This window comes from Nomascus leucogenys, chromosome 6 (assembly GCF_006542625.1).
Source record: "Nomascus leucogenys isolate Asia chromosome 6, Asia_NLE_v1, whole genome shotgun sequence".
In the NCBI taxonomy this organism is placed as follows: domain Eukaryota; kingdom Metazoa; phylum Chordata; class Mammalia; order Primates; family Hylobatidae; genus Nomascus; species Nomascus leucogenys.
In genome coordinates this window covers 9,439,834-9,466,966 of record NC_044386.1, presented here as the reverse complement: position 1 = coordinate 9,466,966, position 27,133 = coordinate 9,439,834, and the positions used below count along the sequence as shown (strand labels likewise).

The following is a 27,133-nucleotide window of genomic DNA, read 5'->3' as shown; positions in this document are numbered from 1 at the left end:
GAAGCAGGTGGAACACTTGAGGTCAGGAGTTCGAGACCAGCCTGGCCAACATGGTAAAACTCCGTCTCTACTGAAAACACAAAAATTAGCTGGGCGTGGTGCCGCGTGCCTATAATCCCAGCTACTGGGGAGGCTGAGGCAGGAGAATCACTTGAATCCGGGAGGTGGAGGTTGCAGTGAGGTGGAGGTTGAGATCGTGCCACTGCACTCCAGCCTGAGTGACTATAGCCTTGGCAACAGAGCGAGACTCCATCTCAAAAAAAAATTGTGGCTGGGCATGGTGGCTCACACCTGTAATCCTAGCACTTTGGGAGGCTGAGGGGGAGGATCACTTGAAGCCAGGAGTTCGAGGCTCCAGTGATCTATGATTGTGTCACTGCACTCCAGCCTGGGTGACAGAATAAGACCCCATCTCTAAAATAAAATAAAATATACACAAAATAGCTTAATTTTTATTTACAACAGAAGTTACTTGTCTTGGAAGCCAGGCACGCACGTAAATCTCACAGAAGGCTGGCTGTCTTCCTTCTCCTGGCCTCCCTGCCTCCTCCCTCAAGGCTTCCTGATTCTCTTCTCCCTTCCCCTCTGCGGTTCCCTCCCTCCCACCCCCTCTCCCTGCACATTTCTTTACCTTGGAGCCTGTCCCATCTCTCCCTCCCTCTTCCTCCCTCCCACACCCTCTGACCACCCCACTTCTTCCCCTCCCCTCACACTTCCCTCCCTCCCTTCTCTCCTCTCCTCCCCACTGCGCCTCCCTCCCTCGTGGCCTTCCTTCCTTTCCCCAACTTTACAGACCTCTCTTCCCCCAGGCCTCCCTCCTCCTCCTCTCCGCCCCCTCCGGGCTCGGGCTCGGCTCTCCCAGGAGGCTACGACTCCGGGTGGAGCCACTGGCCCCGCAAGGATCCCCGCGTCCTCGGTCGCCGCGTCCAAGTCCCTCTCGCGTCCCCGCCCGGCGCCACGCCGCCTCCTCTGGGTTCGGTCTCCTCGCTGTGCAGCGCAGTCTCAGGCCGCGGGACAAGGTACGTGCGCGTCCCCGGGGCACAGAAGCCCGGGCCCCGCTCCTCTGAACTCGCGCGTGTGTTCTGACTATGGCAAAGAAGGTCTTTGCTGCGTGCACGGGTAAGGAGCTTCCCAGAGTCCGTTTTCAGAAGCTGACTTTCATAAAAGTGATACGTTGTCCTTGCACAACAGCAGCCCCCACGATCCCACGCGTTCGAAGCAGCCGCTGTTTACATTTTGGTGTTTTCCTGTAGGTGCTTCGCCATACATTTTAAAGACATAGTGGAAATCACACCGTATGCAAACTTGCGTTCGTTTTGGCCATTTAGCACGGAGGAGCCTTTCCTCCATGCCGTTAAATACTCCTTGTAACTATCTTCCTGCAGTGACACATTCTGGTTGTAGCGTTTTTACTAATATAAAACTATTAAAAAACTGAGCATATTTGCATCTAAATCAGTATCCACATTCGGCAGCTTTTCCTTATGGTGGGTATTAAGAAGAGAGGTGCTGGGTCTATGGATCTAAGAGTGGGACATCCTAAATGCTGGGTAGGTGTTGCCAAGAACGACTGGACAGTTTACACCCCACAGCCATGTGGGTCGGGCAGGCCTTGGAAACACTGGGCACTGAGATTTATGTCCCACTTGCTGATGGAAGATGCCACCTGTTGTTTTCAAAGCCCATTTAAAATAAAGCGGTTAGTAATGAGCCTTGCCGGTATCCGGGGAATCCTATCCAGGCCTGGGAACCCTATCCAGGCCTGGGAACAGCCAGAGAAAAAGCAGATTCTGCAGGGGCATCGTTGGCATGTCTAAGAGGGCCAGTGTGTGCTCATCCAGGTAGCTTCCTAATTCATGCTATCTCAACCATAGACACCTCCGTCTCCTGGGTCCAAGCGATTCTCCTGCCTCAGCTGCCCAAGTAGCTGGGATTACAGGTGTGCACCACCATGCCCGGCTAATTTTTTTTTTTAGTAGAGACAGGGTTTCGCCATGTTGGCCAGGCTGGTCTTGGACTCCTTGCCTCAAGTGATCCACCAGCCTTGGCCTTCCAGTGTGCTGGGATTATAGGCATGAGCCACTGAGCCCAGCCCCTCCTTCCTGTCATGGCCTGAATTAGTTTTATAGGTTTCTTTGGAATTCCCTTGGCCAAGAGGAGAGGTCCATTCAGTTAGTTGGGAGGCTTGGAATTTTATTTTTGATTTACAGTGCGTTTGCAGGAGGAAGGTAAAATCCTGAAAGATATATACAGAAAATATAGTACAGTTAGTTGAGGGTCAAGGGTATGTTCCCTGAGACTTGCCAGGGTAGAAACTGTTCGCCCTGCCCATTGTGGACTTGGCCCCTGGCACAAGGTGTGGCCTGGCTGCTGTGCCCACAGGGAGGGTCTGGGCAGGAGTCCAGCCTTCGACACACATGGGCCTCTCCTCTAGGAGAATAACCTTGCAGGATCAGCCTAGAGGGCTGCTTGCCTGGCTGTAAGCATTCCTTTTGCAAAATGGATGTCAACTGAAAATAAAGTAAAAACATTCAGATTAGAGGCTTCCTGGAATGGCCAGGATTTTCTGTGATCCCTAGGTCCTCATAGAACAAACAGCCCAGATAAGAAGTCAGCCCAGACCAGCCTGGCCAACATGGTGAAACCCTGTCTCTATTAAAAATATAAAAATTAACCGGGCGTCGTGGCAGGCACCTGTAGTCCCAGCTACTTGGGAGGCTGAGGCAGGAGAATCGCTTGAACCCAGGAGGCGGAGTTTGCAGTGCGCGGAGATGGTGCACTGCACTCCAGCCTGGGTGAGAGAGCGAGACTACATGTCCAAAAAACAGAACAGAACAGAACAGAACAGAACAGAACAGGACAGGACAGGACAGGACAGAACAACAGAACAGGAGAACAGAACACACAGAACAGAACAGAACAGAACAGAACAGAACAGAACAGAACAAACAGAACAACAGAACAGAAAAAAACAGAACAGAACAGAACAGAACAGAACAGAACAGAACAGAACAGAACAACAGAACAGGAGAACAGAACACACAGAACAGAACAGAACAGAACAGAACAGAACAGAACAGAACAGAACAGAACAGAAACAGAACAGAAACAGAACAGAACAGAACAGAACAGAACAGAAGAACAGAACAGAACAGAACAGAAAAGAACAGAACAGGAAAAAAGAAAGCTCTGCAGGCCTGGACTTGCTGCTTGTGTCTGAGGGGTAGGGCAGTCTTGGGAACTGAGCCCTCACTACCCCCCCGCCCCACCCACTTACCTTTGGTCGTAGTGCTGATTATCCCTGTATTGTGAGAGCAGAGGGAAACATGGCTTGAAAGTGTTTCTGAAACGGCGTCAAATGACAATGTTGAATTGTTGAGTCTTACTAATTATAGTTCTATAATGCAGCTTATGAAAACCAAACCAAGAAAACTACAGTCCAGTTGTCCTTGATTGGATAACTAGTTATTAATTTCTTCTCAAAATCTAATTACTTTATTTCTAATTATGAAACACTAAGAATATTCAGTAATGTGAAGGAAATTATGTAACAGCCACCCTTTCACATCACCCGTATTTAAAAGATAATACCATTTTGCCCTATATACTTCAAATCAAAACTTTTTAGGGAAATAAAATGTAATAAAGCCCACGACCTCCATTTTTTCTCCCCTCTCTTCCCAGTAACCATTGTCCTAATGGTGATAATTCATTCTCATGCGTGATACTTTTCCTACAGTATATTTATTAATAAAATGTATATTTTTGGTTGTTATTTATTTAGCATCAAAATGTATGTTTTTTGGTTGTTATTTAGAATCAAAATGCTATGTCTTTTTACATAGCATTATGTTTTTGAGATTTTTTTAAGTTTTGTATTTTTATTTTTAGAGACAGGGTCTCGCTCTGTTGCACAGACTGGAGTGTAGTGGCATGATCATAGCTTACTGCAGCCTTGATTTCCTGGGTTCAGGTGATCCTCCTCTCAGTCTTCTGAGTAGCTGGGACTGCGGGTGCATGCCACCATGCCCGGCTAATTAAAAAAGTTTTTTGTAGAGATGGAGTCTCCCTATGTTGCTCAGGCTGGTCTCATACTCCTGGCCTCAAGCTATGACCATGCCTTGACCGCCCAAAGTGCTGGGATTACAGGCGTGAAGCACCGTGCAGTCTGGAGATTTATTGTATTGATAAATTACAGGTGCAGCCTGTTCATTGAACTGTTGCATAATGTACTTTTTATGAATGTATTTGGTTTCTAGGGCTGCCATAACATTACCAGATACTGGGTGACTTAAAGCAACACAGTGCCTCATAGTTCTGGAGGCCAGGAGTCCAAATTGAAAGTGCCAGCAGGGCTCTGCTCTTTCTGAAACCTGTGGAGGAGAGCCCTTCCTTGCCTATTCCAGCATCCGGTGGGGGCCAGCAATCCTTGGCTTGCAGGTGCATCCTTCCTGTTTCCACCTCCATCTTCACACGGCCTTCTCTTCTGTGTGTCTGTTGTGTCTTTGTCCACATTATCCCCTTCTTAGAAGGACACCAGTCATTGGATTTATGGTCTACTGTACTCCAGTATGACCTCATCTTAACTAAAGGACATCTGCAAGGACCCTGTGTCTAGTTAAGGTCACATGCATGGGGAGTGGGGGGTACGACTTAAACATGTATTTTGGGGGAACACAATTCAACCCACATGGATCAATAAATTACAGTTTATTCATTCTCCTGTTGGTGGTCAATTAGATTGGTTCCAGGTGTTGTCATCTTATTAGTGGTGCCAAGAACATTTTTCCATAATCACTGCATGTGCCTGTGTGGGCATGTGCAGATTTCTCTCTCTCTCTCTCTTTTTTTTTTTTTAGATAGGGTCTCACTCTTAACACCAAGCCTGGAGTGCAGTGGTGCAGTCTTGACCTCCTGGGCTCAAGCAATCCTCCCACCTCAGCCTCCTGAGTAGCTGGGAACACATGTGCACACCACCATGCCTGGCTAATTTTTTCTTCTTTTTTTTTTTGGAGAGATGGGGTTTTACCATGTTGCCCAGGATGGTCTCGAAATCCTGGGCTCAAGTGATTCCCCCTGCCTTGGCCTCCCAAAGTGCTGGGATTACAGGCATGAGCCACCGTGTCCCACCACATGTGATATGAATTTCTCTAGGGAAATATCTAGTGGTGGGATATCTGGGGTGCAGGGCATCTGCTTCTTTAACTTTGCTAGACCCCTTCCAGGGTTCGTATCATTTCACACGCCCTCCCATTTCCCTACAAGTGTACCATCATCTCTGTGTTAACAGACATTTGCCAATCTGCAAGATGGAAAGTAGTATTTCATTCTTGTTTTTATTATGGTTTCTTTAAGAACAGTGAGGTTGAGTATCTCTTCATATGTTTATGGGCCATTCAGGTGTACTTTTTTGTAAATTGTCCATTCATATGAATTATTCTATTGCGTTGTCTTTTTCTTGGTGACTTATAAGAATTCTTTATATATTTTATCTAGACACTAAGTCCTCCGTTCCTAAAATAATACCTTCTCCTTGTCTATCTTGTTTTCTCACTTTGTTTATGGAGACTTTTAATATTAATGTTAATCATTATCTTATTAATCTTTCATCTTAGTTACTATCTTATTAATGCAATTTTAAAAGCTTTTTGTCATGGAAAATCTCAGGCATATATAAAAGTAGAGACATTAGTACACAGGACACTCCAGCTGCACCACCATCAGCACGTGGACACCTTGTCCACCCTACCCCACATGGAGCTATTTTGGGTTTTTGTTTGTTTTTTGAGATGGAGTCTTGCTCTGTTGCCCAGGCTGGAATGCAGTGGCGTGATCTCGCCTCACTGCGACCTTTGCCTCCTGGATTCAAGCAATTCTCATGCCTTAGCCTCCCAAGTAGCTGGGATTACAGGCGCTCACATGCCTGGCTAATTTTTGTATTTTTAGTAGAAACGGGGTTTTGCCATGTTGGCCAGGCTGGTCTCGAACTCCTGACCTCAGGTGATCCACCAGCCTTGGCCTCCCAGAGTGCTGGGATCACAGGTGTGAGCCACCGCAGTCAGCCCAAATGGGGCTATTTTGAAGTAAATCCCAGACCTCTGGTCATGTCATCTGTGTGTACATCATGATATCATGATGCATCTGTGAAAGACAAGGACTCAAAAACACATGGCTGCAATGCCATCATCTTCCCCTGCCAAAATTCACAATAATTTGCAATATCATCAAATATCCACTTAGTGTTCAGTTTTCTGCAGTTGTCTTTCCTTTTTTTTTAAAATTGGTTACAATGAAATGGGATTTATAATCCTTTTCTTTTTGGTTTATGTTTTTTGGGGTCAAATTTAAGAAATTCTGCCTTATTCCAAAGTACAAGAAAAAAGTATTCAGTATTTCCCTCTGATTGTTGAATTTCGCCTTTCCTACTTAGATTTCTAGTCATTTGATATGCTCGCGCACTGGGGTAGGTGGGAATCCATGGTGATTTGTTTTCTCACCTGGGTAGCTCGTGCTGCAGCCTTGCCCCGTTGATGGCCAGTCCCTCCTCCCTCGACAGGTCCCTCCTGCCCCCTCTCATGACTACAGAGCCCCGTTGTATCTGACCCCTTCTCTCTGCCTGCTCTGCCCCTGTTCTGGCTGCTGGACCTGGCTGGAGGAAACAGCCATACGTTTCCCCCACCACAGTACTTCTCCCTGGTCCCCTGTTTTCCTGCTTATCCTCTCCCCAGCCCTCATCCCGCGTCTCACCCTGAGCTGCTAACTCTGCTTCTCAGTTCCGTGAGCAAACAGATGCCAACAGGGAGCATCCACACTCTCCTGCCCCACACCCACCACCACCTGTGTCTGTGTCCACGTCCTCAGCCTCCCTTGGGTGCGTGAGGACTGTCCACGCTGTCAAAGAAGGCAGCTCCTCCGCTATGCGCCAGACCCTCCCCTCGCACTCTCCAGTTCTCTGTCTCCCGGGGTCATTGATTGTGTTTTGTTTGTTTACCTTTCTATGGTATCATTCTCATCCACATACAAATAGGCTGAGATTTCTTCCACTTTTAAAAAAAAAAGGCTCATCCCTGTATCTTCCCTCTGTCTTTTGCACAGTCTCTTTGCTCTTTTTTTTTTTTTTTTTTTTTTGAGGTGGAGTTTCCATCGTGTTGCCCAGGCTGGAGTGCAATGGTGCGATCTCAGCTCACTGCAACCTCTGCCTCCCCAGTTCAAGCGATTCTCCTGCCTCAGCCTCCCAAGTAGCTGGGATTATAGGCATCCGCCACCCCGCCTGGCTAATTTTTGTATTTTTAGTAGAGACGGGGTTTTCCCATGTTGGTGAGGCTGGTCTTGAACTCCTGACCTCAAGTGATCCACCTGCCTCCGTCTCCCAAAGTGCTGGGATTATAGGCGTGAGCCACCACGCCCAGCCTCTTTGCTCCTTTTTCTGTCAAAAGTCTTCTAAGAGTTTTCTGTGTTCACTGTCTTTAGTTCTCTCCTCTCTCATTCTCTCTCTCTCTCTCTTTTTTTTTTTTTGAGATGGAGTCTCGCTCTGTTACCCAGGCTGGAGTGCAATGGCGTGATCTCGGCTCACTGCAACCTCCGCTTCCCAGGTTCAAGCAGTTCTCCTGCCTCAGCCTCCCAAATAGCTGGGATTATAAGCGCCCACCACCACGCCTGGCTAATTTTTGTATTTTTGGTAGAGACGGGGTTTTACCATGTTGGCCAGTCTAGTTTTGAATTCCAGGCCTCAAGCAACCCACCCACCTTGGCCTCTTAAAGTGCTGGGATTACAGGCATGAGCCACCGCTCCCAGTCTCCTCTCAGTATCTTTCAAGCCCACTATGATTATGCTGTCACCCACACCCTCGTCCAAGCCTGTCCTTGTGGAGATCACCAATGACCTTCACTTTGCCAAGCCCTGAGGGCAACACTCAGCATTCATTGCTCTCCCCTCGATACCCATTCTTCACTTGGGTCCAGGACACCACACTTGGGGTGTTCCTCCTCCGTCACTGGCTGTTCCTTCTCAAGCTCATTCCTCACTCACTGATTCCTTCCGATCTCCCTGAAGTGTCAGTGTTGAAGGACCCCAGGGCTCAGTCTTCTAGATTTATCTTTTCTTCATCCACCATTATTCCCTGAAGGATGTCATTCATTCTTAAAGTTTAAATATCACCTACAGGCCCGGCGCAGTGGATCACCTGAGGTCAGGAGTTTGAGACCAGCCTGGCCAACATGGCAAAACCCCATCTCTACCAAAAATACAAAAATTAGCCGGGTATGGTGGTGCTCACCTGTAGTACCAGCTACTCGGGAGGCTGAGGCAGGAGAATTGCTTGAACCTGGTAAGTAGAGGTTGTAGTGAGCCGAGATTGCACCACTGCACTCCAGCCTAGGGGACAGAGTGAGACTGTGTCTCAAACAAACAAACCAAACCCACATATAATCATTCTTGGTATCTGTAGTAGTAAAGTGCCTACAAACACTGAGTTAGCAAATCCTAAGCCATTGCTCCTGGGGAAAATACAGGGTTAGCTTCCTGTAAACCTCTGGCCTGGTCACAGCAGTTTCCTCAGTTGACCCATACATAACCCTGGTTTTATGTGTGTTTTTGTGGAAGACATCATTCTAATATATATTGTTGACTCATTAACAGGAAGCTCATGGCCAACAGGACTGTAACTCGTGCCCGAACAAAGCTTCTCCAATACACGTATTTTCTCCATAAGGCACATCACAGCCTTCCCGTGCTTAGCAACACTAGACAGCATGTGAGCACTAAGTGTGGGGCCCTTTTAAACAGCAAAATCAACCCCTCAAAAAGCACAAAAATGTGCACTAAGACCATGCAAAAGACACTTGTTTACACTGTGAGAGCTCAAATGAGAAGCAGAGTGTTGCGGGCAGTTGGGCTGCTCTAACAAACGTGGCTTCAACAACAAACATTTCTCACAGTTCTGGAGGCTGGGAAGTCCAAGATCGAGGCACTGGCAGATCCAGTGTCTGCTGAGGGCCTGTTTCTGGTTTGCAGATGGTCATCTTCTGGCTGTGTTCTCACCCGGCAGAAAGAAAGCAAGCCAGCCCTCTGGGCCCCTTAGATAAGGCACTCATCCCATTCTTGAGGGCTCTGCAGTTGTAAACTACTTGCCTCCCAAAGACCCTACCTCCAAATATCATTCCACTGGAATTAGGGTCTCAACATCTGACTTTTTGGGGACACATTCAGTCTATTGCACCCTGTGTGTCCTCAGCTGGGAATGTGGACATTAACAGTTCACATTTTTCAAATGCCCATGCATGACGGTGAGGTTACAAAATACATTCAGCAGGTATGGCCGGGCACCATGGCTCACATCTGTAATCCCAGCACTTTGGGAGGCCAAGGTGGGCAGGATCACCCGAGGTCAGGAGTTTGAGACCAGCCTGGCCAACATGGTGAAACCCCGTGTCTATTAAAAATACAAAAATAAACCAGGCATGGTGGCGGGTGCCTGTAATCCTAGCTACTAGGGAGGCTGAGGCAGGAGAATCACTTGAACCCGGAAGGTGGAGGTTGCAGTGAGCCGAGATCATGTCACTACGCTCCAGCCTGGGCAACCAGAGCAAGTCTCTGTCTCAAAAAAAAAAAAAAAATCAGCAAGTAGATGAATTCATCAATACAGAATCTGCAAACAATGAGGGTCAGCTGTATACTCATATCACTCTCAAAGTTGTAGTTTTAGCTTGGGCCCCGGCCCTTGAACTTCTATCATGTTACCCAACTTTTCTCTGGGACCAACTTTTCTCTGGGATGTGTAATAGATACCTCAGCCTTAATATGCCCCAAACTGAAGTCCTTATCTCCTCTAACCAGCTCTTCCCACATCCCTTCTCATTTAAACACACTCCACCCTCCAGTTTCTTAGGCAGGAACCCTTGTAGTCATCACTGACTCCTCCCTTTGTCTGATGTCCCCACACATACCATCTGTCAGCAGAACTGAGTGGCTCTGCCGCAAAATCTGTCCACACTTGACCATTCCCTCCCTCTCACCATCACCGTCCTGGTGTGAGCTGCTTCATCTCTTGGCTGGATTGTTGCTGGAACCGTGCAACTGGACTTTCTTTTTTTCCTTTGCTACTTGATGATCTCTTCTTAAAACAGCATCTTCAATGATACTTTTTTTTTTTTTTTTTTTGAGACAGGATCTCTCTGTGTCATCCAGGCTGGAGTGCCATAGCATAATCATGACTCATTGCAGCCTCGACCTCCCAGGCTCAAGGGATCCCCCTACCTCAGCCTCCCGAGTAGCTGGGAATACAGGCATGTGCCACCATGCCCAGTGAAGTTTTGAATTTTTTTGCAGACATGGGGTCTTGCTATGTTGTCCAGGCTGGTCTCAAACAATCCTCCCACCTCGGCCTCCCAAAGTATTGAGATTACAGGCATGAGCCACTGTGTCAGGCCAATGATACTGTAAATCAAGTCAAATAAAGCCACTCATTTCCCCAAAATTCTCCAGTGGCTTCTATCTCACACTGCGGAAAAACTAAATTCTTCCAGTAAAACTCTGGGAACTCACACTGTCCTCTGCTGTTCTCTCCCCTTGCTCTTTCTGTTGCAGCCACACTGGTCTTGCTGTTCCTGAGACGTGTCAGACATGCTTCTACCTCAGGGCCTTTGCACTTGCTGTTTGTTCTGTCTCCACCGCTCTTCCTCCAGATATCTGCAGGGCACCACCCCTCGCCTCCTTTGCCCAAATGGTGCCTTTCCAACAAGCTGTTCCCCAGTACAGCATTGTAAATTGCAACCCACACCCTCAACCCAACATTGTCTTCCTTCCTTCTCTGCTCTGTTTTTCTTCTTAGCATTGATTACCATCTGAAAAGCATATTGTTTTTGTATATTTCATTCCCACTAGAATGTGCTTCCTGAGGTCAGGGATTTTTATTTGTTTCGTGCTCTGCTGTTTCCCCAGAACCTTCGACAGCGTTTGTCACAGAGTGGGGCCTCAGTAAACATTCTGTGGATGACGGGATGAATATACATGAGTCTGGTTCTAGAGTCTTTGGTCTGTTCTATTGATGTATTCATCTATCCAGCAATACCATACTGTTTTAACAGGTTTTGTTGTTTGGTAAATTAATTTCTCCTTCTTCATTTTTTTTCAGTTATCGTGGCTATTCTTGTTTCTTACCTCTTTTTATTAGTTTTAACATATGTTGAAATCCTAACCCTCAAGGTGATGGTATCAGGAGGTCGGGCCTTTGGGAAGTAATTAGGTGTGAAGGCAGACCTCTTACTATAGGGATTAGTGTCCTTATAAAGGGGACCTCAGAGAGCCAGCTAGTTCCTTCTACCCCATGAGGATACAAGGAGAGGGCGCCATCTATGAACCAGAAAGTGGACCCTCAGTCAACATTGCATCTGCCAGTCCCTTGAACTGGGACTTCCCAGCCTCCAGGACTGTAAGAAATAAACCTCTGCATTTATGAGCTACCCAGTTTACTGTATTTTGTTATAACAGCCTGAATGGACTAAGACAGGCTTCATTCTATTTTTTTCTTCTAACTTCTTGATATTTAGCTTACTTTTATTCTTTCCTCTTGTTGAAGTATATGCAGTCTAGGCTGTAAAGATGTCTCTAAGTACTGCTGTCACTGATTGTATCAAGTTTTGCTATATAGTGTTTTCATGGTAACATAGTAATCCAGTTCTAAATCTTTTGGGTTTTATTATAATTTCTTCATTGTATTTGTAAGCATTTGTTACATAAAATCTTTGCTGAAACTTTGTGGGTTAATATGCAGGCAGTTCACATCTGCTTGTGAAGACTCTGTGTTCTCCAGTTGTTCATGAAGGGAATTACGTATGTCTTTGGGTTTAGTGCTCCTCGTTCCTCTTTTTGATGGAACCTTATTTTTTATTTATTTATTTATTTTTGAGACAGAGTCTCGCTCTTGTTGCTCAGGCTGGAGTGCAGTGGCGCAATCTCGGCTCACTGCAACCTCCACCTCCTGAGTTCGAGCGATTCTCCTGCCTTAGCCTCCCAAGTAGCTGGGACTACAGGCATCTGCCCACCACACCCGGCTAATTTTTGTATTTTTAGTAGACACAGGGGTTTCACCATATTGGCCAGGCTGGTCTGGAACTCCTGACCTTGTGATCCACCTGCCTCGGCCTCCCAAAGTGCTGGGATTACAGGTGTGAGCCACCATGCCTGGTCCAGAACCTTAATTTTTAAAAAGTCTAATTTCAACCAGGCATGATGGGTCACACCTGTAATCCTAGCACTTTGGGAGTGTGAAGCGGGATGATTGCTTGAGCCTAGGAGTTTGAGACCAACCTGGACAATATAATGAGACCTCGTCTATATAAAATTTTTATTCTAAAAAAGGAGCTGATTGTGGTGGTGTGTGCCATAGTCCAGCTACTTGGGAGGCTAAGGTGGGAGGATTATTTGAGCCCAGGGAGAAGGTCGAGGCTGCAGTGAGCCGTTTGTGACACTGCACTCCAGCCTGGGCGAGATCCTGTCTCAAAAAACAAAACAAAAAAAATCCAAGTTGAGAATCTGTCTCAGCTAGTGAGTTTAACCTGTTTCCATTTATTTAAATTTAGGCAGGCCTGATGGCGGTGAGTTATCTCAGTTGATTGTTCACAGTCATTTACAAATCAAATTCCTCGTTCTACTCTTCTCCCACTTTCACCGCCTCATTTCTTGCTTTTTAATGAACAGGTTTTTAATTTCCTAATTCCTTCCTGTTTTCTATTTTGATTCACCAAGTATTTCTAGGTGAATTTCAAACCCTATTCCCACTGTAAATTCCTCCCAGGTGTTGTGTCCGCTGATTCTTGTTTATTTGGATCGCCTTCTTGTGTATAGGTTTTGCTGATGAGCTGCTCTGGATCGTGGAAGTCTTGTGGTAAAGTGGATTTGCATTTGCCTCTGCCTGGTGTTCCAGGCGTTTCACTGGCCCAGGGTCAATTGTATTAATTTCGTAGCCAGGTATTCCTCCTCTGCAACCATGGTATACATTTGAGGATTGCTTTCTTTTTTTTTTTTTGAGACGGCGTCTCACCCTTTCACCCAGGCCGGACTGCAGTGGTGCTATCTCAGCTCACTGCAAGCTCTGCCTCCCGGGTTCTCTCCTGCCTCAGCCTCCCGAGTAGCTGGGACTACAGGCGCCCGCCACCATGCCCGGCTAATTTTTTGTTTTTTAGTAGATACGGGGTTTCACTGTGTTAGCCAGGATGGTCTCCATCTCCTGACCTCGTGATCCGCCCGCCTCAGCCTCCCAAAGTGCGGGATTACAGGCGTGAGCCACTGCGCCTGGCCGAGGATTGCTTTCTTTTTTCCCTTCCACTCAGAATCTAGACGGAGATGGGTTTCTTTGCACACCCCTGAGCCTGGCGGATGGAGCTCTTCTCCTTTTGCTTTGGCCCCCTTCCCTGAGACATGAACCTTTGGGGCTCGACATTGCAGGCGTGGGTCTCTTACAGATTCCCGTCTCATGTGCCTCGATGGCTCATTCTACACGTCGACACAAAATCCTAAGCACCCGACTGTTAGGGTGTGCTCCTGGGTCGGGCCCTGTCCCCCAGCATCACTGGGCCCCGTCAGCATCTGTGGGTGTCACCCTCACTCTGGCTTTCTGTTTCCTCTCCAATCCTGCCCCCTGAAGAGTCCCTTTTCCCTATGAGTTCTTTCATCGCTATTTTGTTGTTGTTGTTGTTATTCAGTCTGGCATTTCTAGTGTTTATAGCCTTACTCTGCAGGGTTGCCAGAACCAGAAGTTACCATTGATTTCTTACGTAATACCATAGATGTAGTTAAAATGCATGTTTTTCTATAATCTTGATTTGAGGTTTACTTACCATTTATAGCCTTTAGATTTGCAGCGTTCAGAATATAACACATGTTTCTCTCTCCATAGCTCGACTTAAATCTCTGCAATGGCTAACGAAGCCTATCCTTGTCCGTGTGACATTGGCCACAGACTTGAGTATGGAGGGCTAGGCCGTGAAGTTCAAGTCGAGCACATCAAGGCTTATGTCACCAAATCCCCCGTTGATGCAGGCAAAGCTGTGATTGTCATTCAAGATATATTTGGCTGGCAGTTGCCCAATACCAGATATATGGCTGACATGATCTCAGGAAATGGATACACGTATGTATAAAGTTGTGTTTCTTTGTTTAAATTCATATAAATTTCAGTGGTTTATTTTGTTCCCTTTAAAAAATAAAACCACACCGGTCTGACTATACAGTATCTCTTGTACGTTAGAAACTTCCTTATCTCACTGCCGTGAAGATAGACGGGAAATGTCTTGACACCCACCTGGTGCTCCTAACCCCATCCCTGGGCTTCCTGTCCTCCCGGGAGTACCTGGCCTCCAGACTTGCTGGACATTGAGAATTCTTTTCCCGTGTGGGGCCTCGGCCAGATGCAGGCACTGGACATCTTGGGCCGACCTCTCAAATGGACCCGTGACTTGGTCCTTCAAGCAGCTCAGCCTCGTGTCAGATTTCACAGGCCCATTTGGACGGCAGGGTGTCCAAGGCCCCTCCTGGTCCATACACGTACGGTCGTGGCCCCATCTGAATTAGACTGGGGTTCAGAAGTGGCACAGTGAGACCTTGCTTCCCTCCCCAAGTTTACCTCTTTGGCCAAGTGGCCGTGGCCAGCTTTGGCCAAGGCTGATACCCGATTGCTTCTTATTTTCCCCGGTGTAAAGCGCAGAGGAGGGCCAGAACCTTCCTTCCTCTCCAGCGTCAGAAAGCGTCAACCCAGCCAGCCCTGAGCTTGGTGCACAGCTGGATTTCCTTTGTTTTCACAGAAAGAGAAGCTGGAGACCGGAAGGTGAGCCTACCTTGTTTTTCTAGGAAGAGAAACTGGCTTAAAGGAATCATGCCCACTCTGGTGGCATGCAGAGTTGGTGCTGAATGAAAAGACCTTCCTTGAAGTTTTCCTTTTTCACGTCCCCATATGAGGGGACTTAACTTTTCTAGGGGCAAGCCCAGTAAAAATAAATAAGTAAATAAATAGCTAGTTTCAGTTGCTCAGCTAGACGCAGTGCTAAGGGCATGACTGGGCTCATTGCCCTTAACCCTCCTGGCAGCCCCTTGAGGGAGGAGATGTTATTGCTCTCATTTTGCAGATTAGGAAACCAGGCCATAAAGAGAGCGCTTTGCGGCTGCCCCAGATCACTGGCCCAAGCAGCCGATCAAATGGCATTGCTGTTTCTGTTCTTTCACGGCAGGTCCTTTAGCAGGGGTCAGGAAATAAAAGATGAGGAAAGAGCCCTGTTTTACAAAGCCCTTTCACAGGTATACAACTTTTTTTGCCATCGAGAGGATCCTCTGGGGTTAGGCAGTGCAAGCGTGCTGTTTATTTGTCAGATGAGAAAATGAGGCTAGAAGTGGTGACATGACTTGTGAAGGCCACACAGCAGCGTGGGGTGTACTGAGCCTCGAACTTGGATTTTCTCCCTCCAGTTTCAGTGTTCTTTCTACCCCTATAGGAGGAGCCCTGTTCCTCCAACCAGGTGGCAATTCTATTTTGGGAAACAGGACTCGACCAGAGCGGTTGGCTCTATCCCTCTGGGTTGACTTGCAATGGAAGAGCGACCTGGAAGGGGGCCAGGCTTGTTTGCGCTCTGCTGCCGGTCTTAGAACATACCCTCTGGATAGGAAACTGTGCTTCGTCGGCGTCTTGGTGGAGGCTGGGAACATTGCCTGGTCATAGTGACTGGACAAGTTAGCCAGGTGTGCCCTCCGGCCTGAGGCTCATGTGAAAGGCCAGGAGTCCCCCCAGGCTGGCTGAGAGGGGCAGGAGGGGCCCTCAAAGCCACCCGCCTCAGGCCCACTCCCCCAGGTGCCCCCACACCCCATGCCAGCCTATCCCATGGGAGTGTGCCCTGTGGATAGCCTCCTCATTGGCAGGGCTGGGCTACCAGCAGGCTGCCAGACGCTGTGCACCTGCGGTTGTGAAACCTAAGATGGCTTGGCCTGGTGCCAGGTGGCTGCTTTGCCGCGATCAAAGTTGGCCTTCACACCCACTACTTTTCCTTTTCTCTGAGCCAGAATCGCCAACGTAGCAAGTTTTTAAATAAGTGCAAGCAAAATACTGAGTCAAGCAACTCTGAAACTAAGATCAATTCATGTCCATATTTTGCAGAACCATCGTTCCAGACTTCTTTGTAGGGCAAGAGCCTTGGGACCCCTCTGGCGACTGGTCCATCTTCCCTGAGTGGCTGAAAACAAGAAATGCCCAGAAGATTGATAGGTGAGTTATCCGCAGACGTGGCCACGTGCACGGCATGGGCTAGGGAGGTGAGAGCTGGGTGGGCTTCACCTTTCAGACACTACTCCTCAGCTCGGGGTAGGACTTCTCCATGGCCAATGGAATCATTCCCATGGCACAAAGGAGAAAAAATTTTGTTTTGTTTTTGCTCTGTCAGAGCCCAGGCTGGAGAGCAGTGGCATGATCTCGGCTTGCTGCAACCTCTGCCTCCCAAGTTCAAGTGATTCTCCTGCCTCAGCCTCCCGAGTAGCTGGGATTACAGGTGCCTGCCACCACGCCCGGCTAATTTTTGTATTTTTAGTAGAGACAGGGTTTCACCATGTTGGCCAGGCTGGTCTCAAGTGCTGGGATTTTTTTTAATTAAAATTTTTAGGCTGGGCGTGGTGACTCACACCCATAATCCCAGCACGTTGGCAGGCTGAGGCGGGCTGATCACTTGAGATCAGGAGTTTGAGACCAGCCTGGCCAACATGGTGAAACCTTGTCTCTACTAAAAATACAAAAAGCAAACAAACAAACAAAAAACTTAGCTGGGTGTCATGACGCACGCCTGTAGTCCTAGCTACTTGGGAGGCTGAGGCATGAGAATCGCTTGAACCTGGGAGACGGAGGTTGCAGTGAGCCAAGATGCAGTGAGCCAAGATGGCATCACTGCACTCCAGCCTGGGGGACAGAGCGAGACTCCGTCTCAAAAACAAAAAAAATTAATTAAAAATTTTAAAATAAAATAGAGATGGGGTCTCACTATAGGTGTGAGCCATGGCACCCAGCCAGGATAGCATTCTTTATGTGATGATGATCAATATCAAACAATATTTTTATGAGCACCATCTATGAAAATAGAGATTTTAGTGCATCTGTCACCTGAGTAGTGTACAGTTTACCTAATATATACTTTTTTAGGCCTCGCCCCCTCCCGCCCTCCCATTCTGAGTCTCCATAGTCCATTATATCACTCTCTGTGCCTCTGTGAACCTACTCGTAGCTTAGCTCCCACTTATAAGTGAGAACATACAGTATTTGGTTTTCCATTCCTGAGTTACTTCCCTTAGAACAGTGACCTCCAGCTCCATCCAAGTTGCTGCAAAATATACTATTTTGTTCTTTCTTATGGCTGAGTAATAGTCCATGGTGTATATAGGCCACATTTTCTTTATCCACTCATTGGTCAATGGGCACTTTGGTTGCATATCTTTGCAATTGTGCTGCAATAAACGTACGCGTGCAGCCCACCTCCTCTTTGGTACATTGCTTCTAGTTGAGAATGTGTTCTGAGTTCCAAACAATCAGTTTGCACATGAATCATTTGCCAGACAAGGGCCACTATTCTTGGTCCCCTCATGGCTGAAATAGTCCTGATGGCTTTCCAAATTTGGCTTCACTGGGCGGTGGGGGGAGGAGACGAGCAATGCAGAGTGGGGAGATTTGGGGAGAGAGTGAACGTGTTGAAATCAGAGAGTGTCTGGGCATCTGCCTGTAGTTATGGCTGGTCATGGGAGACAGGAGAGAGGAGACTCTTCTCCTGGGAGACTCTGGGGACAGAGGAGACTGGGGCATTCTGCAGGGAGCAGATCGTGGACTCGGGTCTTACAAACCATGCTGTGGGCTGTGGCCTTCATCCCGAGGCTGTGGAAGACTGCTCAGCTCTCTGCTGGGAGCGAGGCGGTTGGATCTGTGTTTTGGGAAGAGCCCAGCTTGCCTGCAGCTGTCAGGCAGTTGGAGGAGGGTTGGGCTTGGCAGGAAGACGTGCTGGGATGATGCATCAGTCGGGCCAGGGGTAGTGAGGATGGAGCTCCCAGAAGAAGAATCTTTGGCAACTTCAAAAACAGTTGCTGATACAGCCCTGTTATCATCAGCACAGCTCTTTGAGGGGTTCACAAAACAAGCCTGATTCTTGAATATTTTTTCTTTCTGTTCTAGAGAGATCAGTGCTGTCTTGAAGTATCTGAAACAAGAGTGTCATGCCCAGAAAATTGGCATCGTGGGATTCTGCTGGGGTGGAATTGCTGTCCATCATTTGATGGTGAAATACTCAGAATTCAGGGCAGGGGTGTCTGTCTATGGTAAATCTGCCTTGTGCATTTTTACTCCATGCAAAAGGGAGGGGTGGAAGAGTGACAGCAATCACAAGCTTCCCCATCCAGTGTAACACAACCCCCAATAATGTGAAGACTGCCCATCTTATGGAAATGGGCTTTAAGAATCTGAAAATAGAGGTGGAGGTTTGTCATGCAATTAACCAGAGGATGTCACCGGGAGTCAAGAGGTCTGGGTCTCAGTGGTGTGACTTTGGGAAAGCCACCTAATGTGAACTCTCCATTTCTTCACCTAGGATGAAGGGGGAAGCATTTTTTTTTTATGTAATGATGATCAATATCACACAATATTTTTATGAGCAACATCTATGAAAATATTTTTCTGGTGGTGGCTAATGCCTGTAACCCCAACACTTTGGGAGGCTTAGGCGGGCAGATCACTTGAGCTCAGGAGTTCGAGACCAGCCTGGGCAACATGGCAAAACCCTGTCTCTACAAAAAATACAAAAATTAGCTGGGCGTGGTCACGTGCACCTGTATTCCTAGCTACTCAGGAGGCTGAGGTGGGAAAATTGCTTGAGCCCAAGAAGGTCAAGGCTGCTGTGAGCTATGATCATGCTGCTGCACTCCAGCCTGGGCAACAGAGCAAGACCCTGTCTCAAAAAAAAAAAGAAAAGAAAGAGAGGAAGGAAGAAAGGAAGGAGAGGAAGGAAGGAAGAAAGGAAGGAGAGGAAGGAAGGAAGAAAGGAAGGAGAGAAAGAAAGAAAGAAAGAAAGAAATTGATTTTTCCAAGATACAAATTGCTGTAACTGTACACAAACATGCACACACTAAAGACAGAAAGAAAGCAAAGGCAGCCAGGCGCGATGGCTCACGCCTGTAATCCTAGCACTTTGGAAGTCCAAGATGGGCAGATGGCATGAGCCCAGGAGTTCGAGACCAGCCTAAGCAACATAGAGAGACCTTGTCTCTATAAAAAATTTTAAGGCCGGGCGTGGTGGCTCACGCCTATAATCCTAGCACTTTGGGAGGCTGAGGTGGGTGGATCATGAGGTCAAGAGTTCGAGACCAGCCTGGCCAATATGGTGAAACCCCGTCTCTACTAAAAATACAAAAATTAGCTGGGCGTGGTGGCGGGCGCCTGTAGTCCCAGATGTTCAGGAGGCTGAGGCAGGAGAATCACTTGAACCCAGGAGGTGGAGGTTGCCGTGAATCAAGATCGTGCCACTGCACTCCAACCTAGGCAACAGAGTGAGACTCTGTCAAAAAAAAAAAAAAAAAAAAAAGAAAAAGAAAAAAATTACTTGAGTGTACTGGCACATGCCTGTGGTCCCAGCCTCTCAGGAGGCTGAGGCAGGAGAATCACTTGAGCCCAGTGGTTTGAGGCTGCAGTGAGCTATAAATGCACCACTGCACTCCAACCTGGGTGACAGGGAGTGAGGCCTTGTCTCTTAAAATAAAGGAAAGAAAGCCAAGGAAAACACAGTCTAAAATGTAAATAGCAATTTATACATTTTTGGCCAAAACATACCAAAGTTACTATAGCAATGAAATAACATTATATCTGTATATAGAAACTGCTTGCTAAGTTCATGATATAGAAGCATTCAGACCAATAGATAAACAAAAACAAGAAAGACACATAGGAAATACAGCCTTTAAAAATAATGCAGATGCTCCTCTACTTACAATGGGGCTAAGTCTTGATAAACCCATCGTAAATAGAAAATATCTCAAGTCGAAAATGCATTTAATCCACCTCACCCACCAAACATCATAGCCTCACCTGACCTACCCAAAACACCCGCATCAGGCTACAGTTGGGCAAAATCATCTAACACAAGGCCTGTTTTATAATAAAGTCTGGAATAGCTCATGCAGTTTATTGAATTCTGTACTGAAAGTGAAAAACAGACTGGTAGTCTGGGTACTTGGGGAACAGTTTCTACTGAATGAGTATCGCTTGTGCACCATTGTAAAGTCAAAAAATGACAAGTGGAACCATCGTTAGGCGTGGGACCATCTGAAGCAGATCATAAAGTTACACTAATGATTCTTTCTTGGCCTAATGGTTCCTCACCGTGGTATTTTCAACTACTTTTAGAGTTAAAAACCCCTTTAAATATTGACTTAGGACAACGCAAAAGGACATAAGCTCAAAAGGCAGTGGCCAGCTGCCTCTGGGAACAATGGAGCTGAGAGATGCTTTGTCCAGACCATGCTTTTGCGCGATTTAGCAAAAGGCGGTCAGGCGTGGATGCCTCCCCGGCGCCACCTTCTGGCCACTGTTGTGCAGTGCGTGAGCTGCAGAGCGTGGCCGGGCTCAGGCCCAGGCATATCAAAAAAGGCCCGTCCACATGAAGTAGCTTTGCTAGAGTGGGGAAGGGAGCGGGACCACATTTCCCGTGGCTCCCTGCCTCCTAAAGAGGAGTTACAGGTGAAGGAGGCTCTCTCTGTTACTTAGCTCTTCTGCTGCCAGCAGGAAGTGGAAAAAAAGTTATGTTATTTACCTCTTCTTATCTTAAAATGGTAACTTGCTGCAAATCTTTTACTTATTTTCCCATAGAAGTGGACACACCCACAGGTTGTTTTCAGACAACCTGGGTCAGGCAGAGCATGCTTCTAATTTCAGAATTAATCTCGAATGAATGCTGAGATGAAAGATGAAAACTATTATTATTATTTTTTTTGAGACAGCATCTTGTTCTGTCACCAAGGCTGGAGTGCAGTGGCACGATCTTGGCTCACTGAACCTCCACCTCCTGGGTCCAAGCAATTCTCCTGCCTCAGCCTCCTGAGTAGCTGGGGCTACCACACCCAGCTAATTTTGTATTTTTAGTAGAGACAAGGTTTTGCATTGGTGGCCAGGCTGGTCTCGAACTCCTGACCTCAAGTGATCCACCCGCCTTGGCCTCCCAAAGTGCTGGGATTACAGGTGTGAGCCACCTCGCTCGGCCAAAAACTGTTTTTTATAGACTGACCTGCTAGGCCCAGGCAGTTTCACACTTCCACACTCCCACACTCGTGGTCTGGTGCGAGTCTAAATACCCATTCAAAAGAGAGCTCCTCTTACAAATAAAACTACTCAGTGCATTCAAGCCAGAACCTGTGGGGCTTGTGTAGACCTGAGAAACTTCTCAAGCGAAGGTTTGAAATTGATCCTCTTTGTAAATGAACGTACATCCCAGCGGGACACTCCTCAGGCTGCTCCGGCATCTTTACATACTAAGCAGCGGACGAGGTCTCATTCAATTATTTAATGGCCTAATTCCTAGTCCATAAAGTGGGGAGGTAGAGAGTAGGAAGATCTGACTAAATAAATTTCTCTTGTACTCTTATAATCCTTTTTTTTTTTTTTTTTTTTTTTTTTTCCCGAGACGGAGTCTTGCTCTGTTGCCCGGAGCTGGAGTGCAATGGCATGATCTCGGCTCACTGCAACCTCCACCTCCCGGGTTCAAGCAGTTCTCCTGCCTCAGCCTCCCGAGTAGCTGAGATTGCAGGCGCGCGCCACCACACCCGGCTAATTTTTGTATTTTTAGTAGAGACAGGGTTTCACCATGTTGGCCAGGCTAGTCTCGGACTCCTGACCTCATGATCCGCCCTTCCTCGACCTCCCGAAGTGCTGGGATTACAGGCTTGAGTCACTGTGCCCAGGCTTTGGGGTGTTGTTTTTTTTTTTTTTTTTTGACAGAGTCTCACTTTGTTGCCCAAGCTGGAGTGCAGTGGCACAAACATGGCTTACTGCAGCCTCAATTTTCTAGGCTCAAGCGATCCGCCCACCTTAGGCCCCCCCAAGTAGCTGAGACTACAGGCACGCATCACCACACCCGGCTTATTTTTGTATTTTTTGTAGAGACAGCATTTTGCGATGTTACCCAGGCTGCTCTCAAACTCCTGAGCCTGAGCCATCCACCTGCCTGAGGCTCCCGAAGTGCTGGGATTACAGGCGTGAGCCACTGCGCCTGGCCTTCTTTTACGCTCATCTTACAAGCGGGGCCACTTCTGTGGAATGGCTGAAAAAGCAAATAAAGACTACAAAGCAGAGATTTTACTTTGAAAAATCAAACCCAAATGTTGCAGTTTTCTGTGGCATGAGTGTGGGGATCCGACATCATGCCTCTGTGCTCGTTTTTCAGGCATCGTCAAGGATTCTGAAGACATTTACAATTTAAAGAACCCCACCTTGTTCATTTTTGCTGAAAATGATGTTGTGATTCCACTCAAGGACGTAAGTTGGCATCTTTCCTCTTCGTATTTATTTGTTTTGAGACGGAGTCTTGCTTTGTCGCCCAGGCTGGAATGCAGTGGCGCGATCTCGGCTCACTGCAACCTCCACCTCCCAGGTTCAAGCCATTCTTGTGCCTCAGCCTCCCGGGTAGCTGGGACTACAGGCGCCCGCCACCATGCCCGGCTAATTTTTGTATTTTTAGTAGAGACGGGGTTTCACCATGTTGACCAGGCTGGTCTTGAACTCCTGACTTCAGGTGATCTGCCTGCCTTGGCCTCCCAAAGTGCTGGGATTATAGGCGTGAGCCACCGCACCTGGCCTCATTTATATATTTAATAGCACGATTTGACATTCTGCGGGGAGTGGGAAGTCTTGAAGGATGCATTTGTTGCTCCAAATATTTCCAACAATAACATTTTAAAGATGGGTTTTATTCAGTTCCACTTACATAATTCCACTGTGGAAGTATAACCTTCCCAAAACATGCTTAAGGAAATGTCTGAGGGAGGTATTCTCAGCATGGCCTGGTTACCTGGTGGAGAAACAGGACCTCTTGCCCCACCTCCATGCTAACCCACAAATCGCAATAAAGTCTGTGACCTTAAAGACAAAGATTTATTAAACAAAGTCAGTTGATAAGGAAAAAGCAGAAGAAAAGTATGGTTCAAAAGCAGTCATTTAGCTGGGCATGGTGGCTCATGCCTGCAATTCCAGAAACCCAGGAGGCTGAGGTAGGAGGATTGACTGAGGCTGAGAGTTTGAGACCAGGCTAGGCAGTCTAGCCAGATCCTTTCTCCACAAAAATATAAAAAAAATTAGCTGGGATGGTGGTGCACATCTGTAGTCTCAGCTGTTTGGGAGCCTGAGGCAGGAAGATTGCTTGAGCACAGGAGTTGGAGGCTGCAGTGAGCCGCGATTGTGCCACTGCACTCCAGCCTGGGTGACAGAGTGAGACTCTGACTCTAAGAAAAAAAAGCAGTCATTTAGAAATTATTGTTATAATATTAGTAACTAATATATTAATGCAAATTATTTCAAATAATAGATGTATCATTTTTACATTACCCTGAAATCTTTCCTTTGCCAGACATAAGAACTGTGTTAGTTATAAAATTAGCAGTAAAGGCCGGGCGCAGTGGCTCACGCCTGTAATCCCAACACGTTGGGAGGCGGAGGCAGGCAGATCGCTTGAGGTCAGGAGTTTGAGACTAGCCTGGTCGACACGGTGAAACCCTGCCTCTACTAAAAATACAAAAATTAGCTGGGCATGGAAGCAGGTGCCTGTCATCCCAGCTTCTCCGGAGGCTGAGGCAGGAGAATCACTTGAACATGGGAGGCAGAGGTTGCAGTGAGCCGAGATGGCGCCACTGAACTCCAACCTCGGCAACAGAGTGAGACCCTGTCTAAAAAGAAAAAAATTGGTGGGAAAGAATTCAGTGTAACTGTGGAACTTGTTTCTAATTTAAAGCATTGATGTTTAATTTCTGTTATGAACACTCACTGAAGATTTGGAGAATGGAAAGTACCACTAAAGGGTTAAAATCATGAAATCTTTTGCACACCAGGTATCTTTGCTGACTCAGAAGTTGAAAGAACACTGCAAAGTTGAATATCAAATTAAAACATTTTCTGGGCAGACTCATGGGTTCGTGCATCGGAAGAGAGAAGATTGCTCACCTGCAGACAAGCCCTACATTGACGAGGCGAGAAGGAATTTAATTGAGTGGCTGAACAAGTACATGTAGCCAGAATCAGGGGCAAGCCTTCCTAGAATAGCTTTCACCCCAAAATTTGCTTGGAAATACTTAGATCATTTGATTTAATTTTCACTTTTATAAAATAAGTGTAGGAATCCTAAAATTCATTATTTCATTTGAAACACAAATTCAGTAGGATGTAATGCGTGAGATAATTTAATTTTCAACATGTACATCAAATCATAATTTAAAAACAAGGTCTGACCGGGTGTAGTGCCTCATGCCTGTAATTCCAGCACTTTGGGAGGCCCAAGTGGGTGGATCACCTGAGGTCAGGAGTTTGAGACCAGCCTGGCCAACATGGTGAGACCCCATCTCTACAAAAAATACAAAAATTAGCCTGGTGTGGTGGTGCACGCCTGTAGTCCCAGCTACTTGGGAGGCTGAGGCACAAGAATCAGTAGAACCCAGGAGGTGGAGACTGCAGTGAGCCAAGATCGTGCCACCACTGTACTCCAGCCTGGGCAACAGAGTGAGACCCTGTCTCAAAAATAAATAAGTAAATAAATAAATAAATAAAATAAAAACCAGATCAGTACCTGGAGAATTTGAATGATAGAGAATGATAGAGTAATACCCTAATTACTAGTTAAAACCTACAGGCTGGGTGTGGTGGCTCACGCCTGTAATCCCAGCACTTTGGGAGGCCGAGGCGGGTGGATCACTTGAGGTCAGGAGTTCAAGACCAGCCTGGCCAACATGCTGAAACCCCATCTCTACTAAAAATACAAAAATCAGCTGGGCATGATGGCATGTGCCTGTAATCCCAGCTACTCAGGAGTCTGAGGCAGGAGAATCACTTGAACCCAGAGGCAGAGGTTGCAGTGAGTTGAGATTGCGCTACTGCACTCCAGCCTGGGCAATAGAGGGAGACTCTGTCTCAAAAAAAAAAACCCTACAGGTGTTCAAGGACCAGCTGACAGGTCAGGCGTGGCCTTTTCTGGTCTTTGAACACATCATAGAAAGTGACAAATGCTGCAAAGCCATGAAGAACATGAACTATAAACTGGGGTAGACTAACTGTCCAGCTTAGACACTTATCTATGCCACAAAACAGCTGAATTTGTCACATTTATGTATTGCAATATGGGAAGTATTGAGATCAAAACAGGATTCCATTGACCTAATTATATTAAGCTAATAAACTAATTTTTTGAATTTTTGAATTTGCAGCTTTTTTAAAAAGATAGCAGAAAACGGTGGGCTAGAGTTGTCACCCAGCTGTTGTCTCCTAAGCAGTGGATTTCCAAGCACTGGCATTTTTGGGTCCCAGGGCCTGAGGCTACCTCAGAAATATCTCCTGTGTTTCTGGTGGTGGCGTAAAGGGGAGAGCCAGTGAGAAACTCTGCACCTGCACCCGCGGGGTGCGTGCGTGTGACTTTGGGCAAGTGACTTGATGTTGTAGTTTTTTTCCTAATTTTGTCTGGACGTCCTTCTCAGTAGAGAGTGGCTGTAAACTCTAGCCCTGCCGTGACGGGATCGTGGGGATGTGGTCGTGGGTGTTTCCCATGTGCCTTTCATGGGATCCTTCTTTGTCCTGGCAGACGACCTGATTCCTAAGTGTCCAACCTGTGGCCAGGTGTCCCTCTCACGGGAAGCTTGTTTATCCTGGCACATGCTCTTGTGGCTCTCGTCTGACCTGTGTCCAGTTTATTCCTACTGAGACAGCCACTCTCCCGGAGAGCCCTGACCGGGAAAGAAGTTAGGATGGGGTGGAGGAGGCAACTCATCAGAACCCAAGAAATGACAGAAGCAGTTTATTGCTTACAGATCCAGAGAATAGAGGGCAGCACGCTTCGCAGGGCCAGCAAAATGGGGGAGCCATCCAGGACACATGGGCTCAACCAGAAGGTGGAGGACAAGAGAGAGAGATGAGCTGTGAGCCAAAGCCTTTACTGGGGTCCAGGGTGTCATCTCAGCAGGTTTCCCTTGGAGGTTCTAATTGGGGGGTTTAGAGCAAGCAGGCATGAGCCCTGGGGACTCACACTGTGACTGAGAGGGGTCAGTGTGGGTAGGATATCAGCACGGCCCATGGGGGTGTGGGAGTCAGTGGGACAAGTCAAGCAGGTGGTGTCAAGCTGTCCACGGGGAGGTGGTGCCAGGAGGCGGTTTTGTGAGGCAGATGTCTGGATCAACCACCTTGAGGAACTGGGAGAAGTTGGATAACTGGAAACCGTGTTACTAATCCCTGCTTCTAGTATGAGAAAGTCCAACTTATATTCAAATAGATGCTCAGGAAACGTAAAATTCAAAGAATTCCCAAACTTGAGCTTCCTGAGCCTCAGTTTTTGCATCTGTCAAATGGGTATGGGGAGACCCTTTGCCTAATGTTGAGAGAATCCAGGCCTGAGCAGGGCTGGTCTACTGTGGACACTTAGCTGTGGACCCCAACAGGCCAAAGCCCTTGCCTGCTGAGGGCTGCTCCCAGGAGGCCTCACACATTCATCCGGCCTCCCAGGAAACCCCTGAGATGTGCTGGGCTTTTGTCCTGGAACGGTATTGGTGAGCATGTAGCCAGTAGCCAGAGTCTTCAACATAGATGGGAGGGTCTAAAATTCGTGCGAAAATGAACCAAGGGTGTGGCTATATCCTTCATGGTGAGCTTGGGGCCTGGGCAGCCTTCCCTCTGCTGAGTCCTTTGGTCAAATGTCGTGGTGTTCTGAACCAGCACTGCAGATAGAAGTATAATATAAGTCATACACGTACTTCTTTAAAAAGGTTTGTTCTTCAGTGACTATTAGACAAACAGATAAATGAAGGTAAAGGGAAAAAATGGCAACTTTAGCTTTTTTCCCCATGTATGTAATTTTAAATTTTCTCATAGCTCCATTAAAAAAAGGAAAGAGA

The 27,133-nt window shown here is 47.1% G+C and overlaps 1 protein-coding gene across 1 annotated transcript; it reads left to right on the top strand.

Moving 5' to 3' along the window:
* The first annotated feature begins 604 nt into the window (after nt 1-604).
* On the top strand, nt 605-27,133 carry CMBL (carboxymethylenebutenolidase homolog). Its single transcript, XM_003263159.2, has 6 exons — nt 605-1,019; nt 13,896-14,129; nt 16,140-16,247; nt 18,186-18,328; nt 22,438-22,529; nt 24,095-27,133. Exons 2-6 carry the CDS (start codon nt 13,915-13,917, stop codon nt 24,272-24,274), a joined length of 738 nt encoding a protein of 245 aa, XP_003263207.1. The 5' UTR covers nt 605-1,019; nt 13,896-13,914; the 3' UTR covers nt 24,275-27,133.